The sequence below is a fragment of the Ruditapes philippinarum genome, unplaced genomic scaffold, assembly GCF_026571515.1.
Source record: "Ruditapes philippinarum isolate M1 unplaced genomic scaffold, ASM2657151v2 ctg2022_1_1_1_1, whole genome shotgun sequence".
NCBI lineage: Eukaryota > Metazoa > Mollusca > Bivalvia > Venerida > Veneridae > Ruditapes > Ruditapes philippinarum.
In genome coordinates this window covers 168,332-183,656 of record NW_026858177.1, presented here as the reverse complement: position 1 = coordinate 183,656, position 15,325 = coordinate 168,332, and the positions used below count along the sequence as shown (strand labels likewise).

At 32.7% G+C, this 15,325-nt stretch overlaps 1 protein-coding gene across 2 annotated transcripts in view; it reads left to right on the top strand.

Annotated features, from left to right (window-relative positions):
* The first annotated feature begins 4,532 nt into the window (after positions 1 to 4,532).
* LOC132752425 (multiple epidermal growth factor-like domains protein 11) overlaps positions 4,533 to 15,325 on the top strand; it is a 31,251-nt gene continuing 20,458 nt past the window's right edge. Inside the window, exon 1 of one of the 2 annotated variants that reach the window (XM_060742750.1) lies at positions 4,533 to 4,700. In XM_060742750.1, coding sequence (XP_060598733.1) covers positions 4,661 to 4,700 — 40 coding nt within the window. In that variant the 5' untranslated portion in view covers positions 4,533 to 4,660. The remainder of the gene's footprint in view (positions 4,701 to 15,325) is intronic. The other variant, XM_060742749.1, reaches the window with a different exon arrangement.

Below are 15,325 nucleotides of genomic sequence, written 5' to 3'. Positions count from 1 at the left end.
GAAGTAAGTTAGTCTGTACTGTTGGTAATACTGAGAAAAATATGATAACAAGATCAACAAGGAAAGGCGGCGTTCAATGAACGCAACCCCCACCCGACTCAGCAACAAGAGCCAGTGGCAAGGAGCCCAGGAGGATCCCCAAACAAAAACAGGACAGTGCAAGGGCATGGGCAGGCTAACCATTAAAATCATAAATAATTAGTAACTGATAAGGAACTAAAAGAAAACCAATAAACTATTGAATAGGCCTATAAAGTCAAAGGGCACAGGGGAAGGGGACAGGAGACCCGGGGAAGGGAGGGGTTAATTAAAATAAATAAAAACAAGGGGCAAAGGGGAAGATATTTACCATAGATATGAAAACAACAAGGGACACAAGTGTCACCAAAACAGTATGAAACAACATAGACATACATGTGAGGAACACAGAGGGGCGCCGCCTTGGAACGGTCAGCTGCAAAAGTACTGCTGGTGAGTTTAAACCGGTTAATGGTGCACCAAACCTTGCTCTTAGCCCCACCATGTTCCTATAAACGAGACAGTGTAAATAAAATTAATCCCCGCCAAGTGAAATTCTAACAGTTGTCATGGTTACAAAAGGTTAAATAAGTAAAACACCAAAATGATCATGTAAAAACATATAAAAGTAAACCCAATGACCATAACAAAAGTACTCAATGTCCTAAAGGAAGACAGAGCACCAATGAAATCACCTACAAGGGCCCGAGAAGTCTCAGGTTAAATTAGATAATGACATACCAGAAGTCGATCAGAGGCAGGTTAGAGTAGAAAGTAGTTCTGAAAGACATGATAAAGGGTTTAACCAGAACAATTGGAAAAAACCAGTACACAAAAGAACACACGACCAGTTCTATGGTACATTCAGAACGGAAAATAATAGACCAAAATAGATTTAATAAAAGTCAAACATATCATAAGAGTACTAGTATAAATGGCAACAATTATAGAAACTATGAAAATTTCTCTCAAAATGGAAAAGTACTTGTGTCACAACCAAGGGTAAATGCAAAGCACATTTCATTGAACAACACAGTAAAGTGAATTATAAATGTGTAAAATGTGCCAAGGTGTTCCTTAGAAATACCCCATCTAATTTCTGTCATACAAGTAAAAATGACTTTACCAGATTCCATACCGTCACGGTCTGTTTGACCCAATATTAAAATAGTGTGTAACTGGAACTCTGTCTTCTGTTGTCCATTTATATAGTATTTAGTCCCACTAACTCCAAAGTAATTGGAGTTCATGTTATGACCTTTTGAAATCAATACATCCTGACATTTACCTTATTCATTGAAAAGGGGGCATAACAATATGTACATATTTATCTCAGACGCTGAAACAGTAAACTTATGTGTACAAATGAATTTAAATGTTTATTAACTACAGATCCGTGGGGACATGAAACTCCTTGAAATTACGATTTCATCTTCGTATATTCACAAATTTTCATTTCAACTTCATAAATTTACGATTTCAACTTCATTCATCCATGATTCTAACTTCAAAAATTCAACTTTGCAAATTCACGAATTCACTATTTTAAATTCATGAATTCACGTTTTAAACTTCAGGATTCAACTTAACGAAGTTGAAAACGTGATTTCACGATGTTGATATCGTGAATTCACGGAGTTGAAACAGTAAATTTGCGAAGATGAAATCTTGACTTTACGAAGTTGAAATCCTGATTTCACGATCTTTAAATCGTAAAGATGAATTCATGAATTGTGTATATATTAGTATTAGTGTTTGACATATCGATGTCTTCAAAATAAGAAACAATAAACAACCAAATAAATAGATAAACTAAAACATACAAACAGAAACAACAAAACATTGTACTCCTCCAATAAAATTTTGGTATGGTAACATAACACTGGCCTATTTTGCAAACGTTGTATATTATATATAAATTTTTATCACTTAAACACTGGTAAAGTGATTTGGTCAGTATTGTAAGGTAAACCATAAATAAACATGTTGATAGAATGTAGTATAATATGTGACAATAAACCACTAAAGAGCTATTGTTGGATGTTCTTTGTAATTGGTGTGGGATATATGATCTGTACTTACATACATGTATATATAATTAGCTGATAATTGATGGTTCTAGAACAGCATACATTTTGTATTATTATTCACCGTATAAATGTTCAAATTAAAACAGACACCTATCAACAGTTTGTTTTAATTATTTCTTAAGAAACAATTCATTTCTATTGTTTTCATTACTATTTGAACAACTTATAGGTGTGTGCCCATTGCATAGACTAATCCTGTTTGACGAAATCTATCATATACTAACTAATAAAATTGTTCTCTATTTTCTTGTTCACTTGTGTCGTGATGATATATATTTAAAGTCAAGTAGCAATCTTGAAAATCACTACATTTTCATTCTTCACATAAACTCCAAATCTTAACACCTTAATATTAACGAAATGTTTGTTGTTTTTTCTATTTATTTCAGCTTTGCGTTTGAGTTCGTAAACCTTTTTCATTCCGGTTCATTTTATACTAAAATTTGAGCCAGCCTCTGACAACAAACAATGGATACTCATAAAATAATTGTACTCATACAAGTCCCTTTTTCTCTTTTTCGATATATTCAAAGATTTTATAAGATATTTTTAAATGTTCAATAATCATGAAGCTGCGTAGTTATTATCAAACATTTTAAAAATGTATCGTATATCTGTTTGACTTCCATTCGCGCTGGCAGAAAGGATTTGATAAAATGAATTATTTCTTACTCTACTCGAGTAAACTGATAAGAAAAAATGTAAATTTCCTTATCTTATGGCTCAACACAGTTTATAATTTCATTAATTATTTTTCTTTCATCAAACTTTCTAGCTTGTTATTTGGTCTGATAAAAAAGTTATACATTGTAGTTGTTGACTAAACATGTGCGGGGGAATAAATCTAAATTTGTCATTGCGGTTATTCAAATCACGCTATGAGGCTTATGAGTAGTCATACATTGTTTGAAGTATCTTTGAAGTATTCACCCGTAACAAAAGTACGTTGTTTTGGCTTTGAAATCCAATCTAGTGACACGTCTGTTGGGCTCAAATTAATACAAAACAGTTCACCTCTTGCAAGCATTTTGACAATTCTACGATTGTCACAGTCTGTTCTTCTTTGGTCAAGTTGTGCAGGGCCCATCGTGCACAAATATTTTCTTAGTTTTTAACTCGTGAGTCAAGATTTTATTACCTGGACTGTTGATACAACAACACTTTCACTGTAAGTTTAACATATAGTTTAACATTTTACCCCATGAGTATATTGTGAAAAATGGCTGTTTTCATTGAAGCCTCCTGTTACAAGTTCAAACTGCTATAAAACTATGAACAATGCTTCAATACTGATGAAGTTTGGCACATATGTTAACTGGACCATAACCTCTGTAACAACATGCTCAATCGTAAATTTTCTGTTACCATGGCAACGAGGGGAAGTCTCGAAATTGCGAAAAATCACCATTTTGCAATGTTTGTTTTTTTACATCAAAACTGATTTCAAAGTGCTGCAACTTCTCAATGAATTAAGATAGAGTAAAAGGCTTTTCAGCGTCGGTTACTAGTTACCCTAAGATCGACCTGAGGTCATTTTTAGCCTGTCAAATGTCCCAATTTTCTTGGCGATGAGGGGGACTACCACCCCCTTCAACCCCCCCCCCAAACAGAAGGGGGCGAATCGCTCTTCTGGCAACCGCCTTATGTACCATTTTGATGGGAGACCGCGCCAAAAAAATGATCACTTTTTTAACAACATCTCTCAAATGAAAAACAGTGTTTGAGGCCTAAATAGGGCATTTTTCACTGTTTGAGGCCTCAAAGGAGGGGGGGGGGGCAAAAAGCCGTCAAACACGTCTATATAACGGAAAAGGTTAAATAAATTTTCCACAGCAGCAACTTAAGCTTAAGTAGCAGGAGTCATGGGCTGACCAGAAGGGGCAAAGGGACATCTTTTAAGTTAGTTTTTGACTGTTTTAACTTTTTTACACAACACAGAGGCGCAATGTGTGTGACACAATTCATCATATATCTTCGAGGCTGTTAAGACTAACATGACCCCTTTAATTTAGACCTTTTATTCAAAGCTTGGCGCATTTTTCATTGTATTGACAGTAATACAGCTAGTATAAATGACTTCACATATTTTGATTTTCAATAACATTTGGAAGACTGCACGAAAAACTACAAAATGTAAATGACACAATTTAATGAACGTCTCTCTTATTCAATACAACTGAAGCTTCTGTCAACGGTTACTTAAACTGATGTTTTTTTATAAATGCTGTTTACATCAAAACATTAAAAATAGAAACAATCTTTAAGGTTTTATAGCTTGTCGTTATTAGGAAGAGTTTTTATATTTACATGTAGTTTACTTTGATATTATTTTAATTTACAAGGTGTAATATTACAAATTTATTTTATCCCACGCTTTGTAAACTTCCTAGTTTTATGATAAATTTTAATCTGCGTTATATGCCATTTCAATACTTCTATTCAATTACTTAACGTACCATGTGTTATGAATCTGTTTATATCTATAAACGGAATATAAATGTTCAAGAAAGAGACTCAACTTTACAGTTAGCAAAAGTGATATATTTGCAACAATGATTGAGCTATTTGGACTTACAGTTCTTCTTTTAGGAAGTAAGTAAAATTATGTTTAATATTGCATGTAGTTAATATTTTTGGTAACTAGATATCAAATCTTAATAAGCGTCATGTCTGTAAGTAAGTGTACGGAGCATTGGTTTGTTTTTTACTGTATTGTAATGAAAGTCTTAAAGCTATCAATAACTGGTTAAGGAATCTCAATTTAAGTGAAAAAAGATTACCTTTTTTCGTGCATTAACATCTGCAGAAACACTTAGATAATTTTAAATGCCCGGGCCACAGGGCGAGATATCAAATAAGTCCGATGGCTTTTGATTAAATAAGTGATAGTATGCATTACAGTAAACTATTTTACACGGTTATGTCAATTACGTGCAACAATTGCACGTGCATGCGTGATTTTATCAGTTTATGCATGTTCATTTCCCCGCATTTGTATAGCTACGAATGGAGTTTTTTAGGCATGAATAAGTTCAATATCTGTGGGCAGAAAATACCTTTGATTGTTGTTACATAATCGAGATATACTTTTTAAAATAGATTTGGTCATGTATGGATTAACTTAGGGGTGATAATATTGAATTGTTCTTTTTTGAATTATCAGAAAGATTGCGTGATTGATAAACAAACATGGCGGGGGTTTATAAAAGTATAAAAATTTTAAGAGGATCATTCCTTAAATCAATTCGAAAATTCTTAAAACCGGTCACTAATTTTTAAATTTAGATGCCGATTACTGCCCTTAAGTTACCAATACTGGATTCGTCTATAACTATGAAATTAACGAAGGATTTGTCAACTTTCCTACTGACCGAAATGATGTTTATGATATACTGTTACTTGGTACTCACTCTCATACTAGGACTTCTACGTGACGTTTAGATGGACAATCCTACAGGTTCAAAATCCATATCTGTTCTAAGCAACTTAGATGCAACATTTATAATACAAATGTACACTAACTACATCATGCACTTAAAAATAGACGCCAATTTATAACCCAAATCTATTTATTACATCTACTTACTTAAATATTCTTTTAATATATCTTAACCAATTGTTACTGATTATAATATAATGTTATTCTACGTATAATTATGACCATTTGAATATATTTTCAATGTATTTTCATTGGATATTCATGTGTTTTGTTTTCGTTTTGTTGGTTTTTAGCTGTATGACTATGCTGTTTGAAAAACAATACTTTAATTTTAACTGAAAACCTTTACTTCTGTGAACCATTTCTGGACAAAATTGTCAGCTAGATATACGAGGGGAAGTCAGAAACTATACGGACCTTTGACTCGTTCTCGAAAACCATTCAACATTTAAAAAAATTCTTTCTACTCTTTTTCAAAATATTCTCCACCTACGCCAACGCACTTTTGCCATCTTCGTGGGAGCTTTTGTATTCCCGCTGTGTATTCCCACCTATGTTTTAGGTACTGTGTAACAGCAGATATCAAAGCCGCCCTGGTCTTATATTTCTTTCCAGCAAGCAATTTAACAAACAAGTACAAATGTTGCTGCAATGCAGCAATTGAGAAGCTCCGCGCAAAAAAATGTGCTCATTACAGATACCTTACCAAATTATTCCTACGCACAGGGCATGTTATATTCAGATTAAGTACTATTGTAGATTTTTTTCCGAATGTTTTGTAAACCATTTTTTGCATAATTATACTTATCTTATGCACTGTCCATAATTAAAAAGAGGGGATTTTTTTTTAATATAAAATTGCTTTCACTGATGCCTACCTGGCAAGGAAGGTAATTCCATTGAATACAAACAAGACTTGTAAATGTTATGTGACATGAATGTACTGTGTTCTGTTTGTGTCACTACTGTAGTCAGTAACAGAAGATGATCGAAATATCAAAGTCTGTTATAATTGTAACAAATATACAAATAGTAACAAAAGGGTCTAATATTATAATATAGTAATATTACATGCATATTTTTCATGTCAAATTAAAAAAAACGGTTTCTTTCAATACTGAAAGTAGAACACACTCTGGAATGAAAAAATGGGATAAATTTATATAATATAGTAATATTACATGCATATTTTTCATGTCAAATTAAAAAAAATGGTTTCTTTCAATACTGAAAGTAGAACACACTCTGGAATGAAAAAATGGGATGAATTTAAAAAAGCCCAAATTCAGGATTTTTTTGTTTGTTATACACGCGTGACATGGTGATACAGTATTTAATAATATAATAGAAGACTGTTACCTGAATTTTAGGTAGGTATGAGGAAATTCACTAATATCATATTCGTGCGAGACAAAGATATGAAAGCTATTTGACATTGGTAATATATAAAAAAACTATCGTTTATTAATTTTTAGGAAGATCAATATATATTTATTTTTGAATTGCTTAAAAACCATTCATAAAAAAACATCACACTTCATGTTCAAACTGCAGATCAAAGTTTCTGTTGTTGTCATGATATCTATCTATAGCCTATGCTTAAGGTGATTCCGCGTTGTCAGCCATGTTTGTTTTCACTAAAGTCTGTCCAAAGTGAAAGCTCTTATTGTAAAATGATGAACCATTTGAAAGTACACTTCCAGGTTTATATTTTAAGGACAATTATAAACAAAAATAAAAATGATAACAATAAGAATATTAACCTATAATGTGCTACATTTCTGAAGACCAAAAACATTCTGTTGCAAAGATTTATGCACATTTCATGAATGGCAAAATCCTTTTTAAAGTGTTTTGTGCCAACAAAAGCTATTTTTTTGCAGCAAATACAAAAATCTTTCAAAACTTAACTCCAAATAAATCAGTATCTCATGTCCTTCTAAGCGCATGGCCTCCATTATTTTTTTGTAAAATATGTAGTGCAAGAAAACAATCATCATTTATGGCCTAATAAACTACAATTAAAATGAAAACACAATCAAACTTTAAAATCTAACCTTTTTATGTGTAACAATGAAGTGTGTCTGTTTGTCATGAACACAAGAAATAGGTAAATGATGTTTATTTTCATGGTACTACTTTTTTACAGATGTAATGGAGGCAATGTTTTTTCAAGGGCAGATAAACTACTTTCCTAAGATTTATGTTATTTAAAGTTTTTTGCATTTTCTGCAAAAAATAGCATTTGTTTGCACTAAAATAGACTTTAATGAACACATCTGCGGATGTTTCTAAATTCAAAATTTTACTATTTCATGTTTAAGTGTTGAATTCTGCTTAAGCCGGTGCTAGGGGGCGTGGACGGTAACTTGCACTTTCCAGTACCGTCCATGAACAGGCTCAATCAAACCGAGCCTGCAACATTTTCAATTTTGCCGTGTTGGGCTTTCTTTAGGGATTCTGTATTTATCTATTTTACACCGCTGGAAATTGCCATTCATGAAATATGCATAAAACTTTGCAACAGAATGTTTTTGGTCTTCAAAAATGTAGCCGATTTAAGGAAAATTCTTATTGTTATCATTTTTATTTTTGTTTAAAATATTCTTTTAAACATATAATTGGAAGTGTACTTGCAAATGGCTCATCATATAACAATGTGAGCTTTGTTGTTATATGAATTTTGGTTTACTTTCACTTTGGACATACTTTGTGAAAACAAAAATGGCTGAGAGAGCGGAAACACCTTATTGAAGGTCCATCCGCTCGTAAGGCTACAAAATGCAGCGGATACAAAATGCAGCTCTCGCTGTCGAGTACGTACCCCCGAACATATCACCAGTCTTACCACTAACTTTATTCTTTTTCACAAAGTGGTATGCTGTTCCAATGACGCGATTGAAATGTAACTTTATATACTAAAGTTTAATTATTTCAAAACAACCAATATATAAACATGTTATTATTAAACATTTAATTTCATAAATATAAATTAAAAATAATTATCAAAAGCAAAATTGTTAAAATTTTATGCCTGAAATTTTCTTTATATTGACAAATTCAATCACTAATAGTATACTTGATATGCTGCGTGTAAATGTATTTCAAAATGTAACAAATTATAATTTCATCTACTACTAAAAAAGAGAAATAACAAATTAATAACCGAAGTAACATTTATAGCTATTTATAGCTTTCGAATTTATGTAACAGCAGAACTGCTTTCCGGTTCTCATTCATCAATATGACATGCTGCGAATCACCGACGGGGAAACCAATATAGAAATTGAAAGGAGTTCTTGAATGCGGATTAACTTTAAGCTGTTAATCGAAAGGATTTATTGCTCAAATCCGGGTCCATGGACAAAAAAAATAGTAAACACAAACAGCTCCGCGCCTGTGGGCGCGGAGCAATAAAAGTCACAGGGGGCGAGGTCTGGGCTATAAGGAGGGTGAGACAACACTTGCCATTTGTAAGAGTTGATAACCTCCACTGTAGCTGCAGCGGTATGGGAGGGGGCGTTATCGTGAAGAAGGAGGACATTTTCTGTGCTAACCTGGGACGCATTTGCTTCAGCTTTTCTCTGAGATTTTTCAGAATTACTTCAGAATAGTACTTGGCGGTGACAGTTTGACCTTTTCGCATGAAATGAGTAAGTATCATTCCTTGTGAATCCCAAAAGGCAACAAGCATGACTTTGGCCAGCCGAAGGAGACAGCTAAACTTTTTAGGAGGTGGGGAACCAGCTAGATTCCACTGTTTTGACTGAGCTTTTTACTCAGGTTCGGAATAATGAACCTACATCTCATCTCCAGTGATATTTCGGTTCAAAAACTTATCTCCTTCACGATTAAAACGACTTAAATGTTCTTTTGCATTGGTTACTCTGGTTGCCTTTTGATCTGCGGACAGCTGTCTAGGCACCCACCTGGCTCTTACCTTGCTCTTGCCTAGGTGTTCGTGTAAAATCTTGCCTTACCGATGCTAAACTTGTTGGCTACCTCCTCCAAAGTTACTCGACGATTTTTGTTGACAAAAGCTTTAACATTTGCTACCATTGTTGGGGTCACCGCCTTAGCTGGCCGCCCAGTCCTGGGCCTGTCACAAACTCTTGTTCTGCCTTCACGAAACTGAGAAACCCAGTTGTAGAAGGTTGAACGTGATACACATTTATAAGAAAATCTTTTTTGAAGCCTCTGAAAGATGTGGCAGGGCTTTTCACCTTCTACAACCAGAAACTTAATTACAGAGCGTTGGTCCTCTAACAAAGAGTCCATGATAGACGAAACACCTATCATATTTCAGAGGGCAAAATACTGTGTAAACACAACTATCATTGAAAATAAACTGACCACGTTATTGGCGAATGAATGTAGTTTTTACCAATATATAATGTGTGTATATAGCTGCACATGGAAAAAGAGGAGCATGAAAAGTCTGGATATTTTCTGACCGTCCCTCGTACATACATCTTTACGAGGAATGACGTGAAAGTTTGAAGGTCATTTAAAGGTCAAAATCAGTTAAATAATTCAAAATTTAGTTTGTGGTTTGTAAATAAATAAGAAAGTTATCACAACTTAATCTTAATTAAATAACTAAATAAACTAAATAGCGTCCAATGTTCTTGTAAGATGAGTGGCATATAAAATCATTCTTTCTTTTTTGTATGAATCACATATGTAAATACGTTTCAAAGTTATTTGTAAATATAAACGAATCTGAGAGCTAGGTCAATGTCATTTTTAAGCCAATGTTATATATAACTATTTATCAAATCTTTTTATTTAAATGTTGATAAATATCAAAGTTAGAACAAATTCTTAATATTTATTTGTTATCTGTTTATGTTAATGTAGATACAGCATAAATTTGATATTAGTTTAAATAAATAAATTCAGATAGGCATTTGTGAAGAGTTAATCTCCTGACCTCTATCTAAAACTGAGAACAACAAAACACTCATACACGCAAGCACAAAGACGCATGCACGCATACATATACTGGCGCGGTTTAGTTTCATGACACGAAAAAATGTCATTAAGACATTATTTGTATACTATAATTATAAGGCTTAAAGAAGGATAGTCATAGGTCTATCCCAACAGACAAGGTTATCAAAATTAATTAAATCTTTGAATACAAGATTCTTTCGGTTTAGGTTTTTTGATGGAACTGAAGTAAAGCAATATCTAAGTTTTAACTTTAAGAACTTTTACAAGATCATAGTATTCATCATGGTGAAATGTTCATTGCAAGCTGTACAAAATGGAACATCGTCTACTGTTCAAAGGTATGAATTTGTAACTTTAAATTGTCCAATTCGAAGTATCACTTGACCATGACCAGGTCTTTCATGAATTTTATATTTAATCAAAATTGTATTTCCTATTATTAATGTGAGCATAATACAACTTAAATGCCATAATTATGTGACAGTTTTGCTGTTAAATTATGGCAAGATGAACAGTTTGTAAGCAAAATATTTTGTCAAGATTCCATAATTCAATACAGAAAAATCAAAATTATTCATTTCTTTTGTATGATCAAGCATTTTCACTATAAGTTTTCTACACAGTTAAAAAAGAACTTGTCTCCAAAATATATGTGATTGTAATGTCGTAGATATTTAGGGTCTTTAAAGTGAATATGTGAAATGTTCACTCAAGATCTTTAATTTATTCATACACGTATATTAGGTGGTGGGATAGAAAAGGAAAAAATCACCCCTCTGTGTATTTTATGTGACCCGTCTAGTTTGCAATTTGTGTTTGGCTTAAACGTTTTTCAACCAAATCGTTGAGTTTGTTTTCAATCGTTAACAAAGTCTCTAAAAATGGTCTTCTTAATGAAATATTGACGTTTCTTCTTTTTAATATTTTAATATTCTTTCTAAAATTTCAAGATTTTTTAACAGAACAGAATTTATTGCTTTAGGTCACCAGTCCATAACATAGAAAATTGTAACATTGAAAAACATACAATGTATGAGGATACACTCATCAGTACATTATTACAATTCACATACATTACATTATTGAAGATAAAATAGAGACGTATCTTAATCAAAACTGCATAATCATCTTTTTTCCGAATTGTTGCATGATAAACATAATTGGCAATACTTTTTATAACATTTTCATTTTTACACGATAATAATATATTCAAGTTGTGAACTGTTGCACACGTATTATATTTCTAAGTAATATAGTTTGATCTTAAATCTGTATATACCGGACAAACTAGTAGAAAGTGAAACTCATTTCAAGTAATCCTAAAGAGAATACTTTACAATTCCAATAATTTGAGTTCATCTTGCTATATGACATGTTAGTCACTTCTAAATGTGAAAGCCCTGAACGTAATTGAGCGTAGTAATGTCTGAATTTCCTGATATTTAAAATAGATATATAGGTTTCTTGGTCATAATTGTTTTTAATACGACTATACACTGAGAGACAATCACTAGAATCTAACTTTGTATACCAATCTTGCAAATAGTTATCTTTAAGTCTTTGACAAAACGATTGGAGAAACAATCTTTCATTTTGAACACCTTGGTTCAACCAACGTGCCCAAACCCATTACTACATAAAAGATGTTCAATTTCATTTGCCCAATTAAAATATTTAGCACTTGTGCTTGAAAGCATTCTATAACAATTTTTACATATCTATCATTATGTAATTTTATTAATTTTAACCAATAATTTATACAACGCTTGGCATATTCTATGTAAATTGGATGACGATCACAGTCGCCTAATACTACATGCTAAATGATGAATAAGCTCACAATTATCATGCGGTTTAAATCACCATAATTCGGATCCATACACAAAGATCGATAATATTTTGTATCAAACAATTAAAAAAAAATACGTTTGAAAGTAATTGTCCAGAATCATACAAAAAAGAAAGTAGAGAAAATAATACTCGTTTAGCTTTCATTGCAAGTTCATTGCTCATAATATTTAACGACATAGTGGATGTAAATGGTACTCCAACATATGTAAAAAATTTAACTATTTCGAGTTGCTGATTGTTATAGTTTAAACATTCATTACACGCAAATAAACTGCACTTTTTGTGCCCCCACTTTAGTGGCGGGCATTTAGATTTACCCTTGTCCGTCCTTCCATCCGTCCTTCCGCCCGTCCTTCCGCCCGCCCGTTCACTTTTGTGTCCCACGTAACTCAAAAAGTGTTTGACCTAGAGTCATGAAACTTTACAGGAATGTTGATCAGCATGTGTAGTTGTGCACCTGGGTATTTCTGTCTGGATATTTTTTAGTATTTTCCGAGTTATTGCCCTTGACTTAGTAAAATTTTGCAATTTGTGTCGCATGTAACTCAAAAAGTATTTGACATAGAGTCATTAAACCTTATGGGAAGGTTGCTCAGCATATTTAGATTTGCACCTGGGGTTTCACTTGTGGATTTTCCCAGTATTTGTAGAGTAATTTCCCTTGACTTAGTAAAAACCGTTTCATTATGTTGTTATTTGTTCCTTGAGTGCTTGAGTTAGAATCAACCAACTTTACAGGAATAATGATCAACATCACTAAATTACAGGAATAATGATTCACATCACTGTGAAGCTATGCACCTGGGACTTTAAATGTGGATTTTTTCAGTTTTGTTAGAGTTATTGCCCTTGACTTACAGTAGTATAAATTTGCAATTTTCAACTTGTTCATGTATAGCTCACAAAGTATTTCATTTGTAGGCCTGAAAGTTTACAAGAATGTTGGTCAGCATGTGTACTTATGCACCTTGGGGTTTGCTTGTGGATTTATTCAGTATTTGTAAAGTTTTTGCCCTTTACTTTGTAAAAGATTTTTAGTTTTCAAAAAATATTTGACCTAGAGTTGTAAGATTGACAGAACAGTGGCGCGGTGGGGGCACCCGTGTCCTATGGACACATTTCTAGTTAATAAACCTTTTGTTTTTGGTATGTTTACCTGCGCTTCTAATACGTTGTAAATCTCTAACTGTTTGTGCAATCAATGCTACGTTATCCGCAAACATTAGCAGCCATATTGAAATTTCATTTGGCTTTATCTGTATACCTTTAATTTTATCGTCATTGTTCATCGTAACTGATAATTCATTTATGAAAAATGAGAACAATTTTGGCGAAACCAGACATCCCTGCTTGAGGCCCATCGTGCAATAAAAATTATCTGAGATATGACCGTTAGAACGTACACATGTTTTTACATTATTATACATAGCAATAATAGAATTAAAAGATTTCCCCTTATATTATCATTGTAAAGTATTTGCCAAAGCTTATTCCGATTGACAGAATCAAATGCTATTTTAAAATCAACGAATGCAACATATAATTTGCCCCTTTTCTTTGAAAGTGCCTTAGAAATAAGTGATTGCAGAACAAATGCGTTATCAGTTGTACTATAACCAGCTTTAAATTCAGACTGGGATTCGTCTATTTTATTATAAACATTGGCATAAAAAGATAGACGTCTATTTAAAATGGATGTGTATATCTTACTAAAAATGTTAAACAAGGAGATTCTGCGATAATTCGCTGGATCATTGCGATTACCCTTTTTGTGCAATGGTATGATTATAGCGGTACTCTATGAATCTTGAAATTCATCTTTAGCAAATAATCTGTTAAATAAATTAATCATTAATGGCATAATTAAAGGGAGACACAGGCAAAATTTAAATTTCTTAGTTTTGGATTTTTCTTTCATTATTCTGTAAATGTCATCAAAATGAATACACTAAACAGTCAAAAAAACAAAACTTTTCTCCATATAAAGAATAAAATGGTGTTTTCCTAACTTGACCCGCGTGGGTCAGGTTAGAGCGCTAAGATTTCACAATAGTGGTCACTGTGTACTCTGGAAACGTTAAAGAACATGTCAAATCAACTACTTAGACTTGTTTCAATCATACAATATCCACAATACCTGTTATTGTAACTTTTAGGGTTTGTTCAAATCACACGACTTGTTTTTAAACTATTCGGTGATTCTGTTGGCGTCTAAATTTCGTTCAACATATATAGATATATTTAAGCTTCAAACCCAAAATATACAGAAATTATATAGAAATTCATGCTGGGACTTTAAGAATTGTCATTTTAGAGTGATTTGAGTACAGAAGATCATTTTTATATTTTTGCCATTATTTTGCCTGAGTATCCCTTTAAATCAAATGTGTATTTAAAGAAATTTGGTGGGAAATCATCAAATCCCGGCGCCTTGGCAGATTTCAATGAACGAATGCTCATTAATACATTGTCTTTCTTCTTCTTCTGTGATTTCTGAGTTAAAAATCTCATTTTCAATTTCAGTTAAATTACCATCAAATCTTCATCACCTAGGCCTTGAAATAATTTCTCAAAAGAGCTTTCCAAGATTCTAAAGGAATAATGCACTGGGCGTTACTATTCGAAGAGGGAGACAAAAAATATTGTTTTCCAAAATTATCTAGGGTTACTTGAATCTTTTACTAAATCATCAAGCTTGTTAGTAAAATATGTTTGGATGTAATGCTCGATAGCGACGCAAATGATAGTATTTACTCTTTTCAGTTTAACATTCGTTATCAAACCATTTAGGTTGTTGCTTAATAACAGTCTTTGTGTTTAGTTTCAGTTACGAAAACTTTAGATTTAAATATATATACGGGCTCGTCAGGCCATAGCAAAAAACATCGTCGTTATTGCACAAGATTTTGCAAAAATTACTATTCATATTGAGGTCGACACGACTTTTTGAAAACATTTTCTTCGAAATATG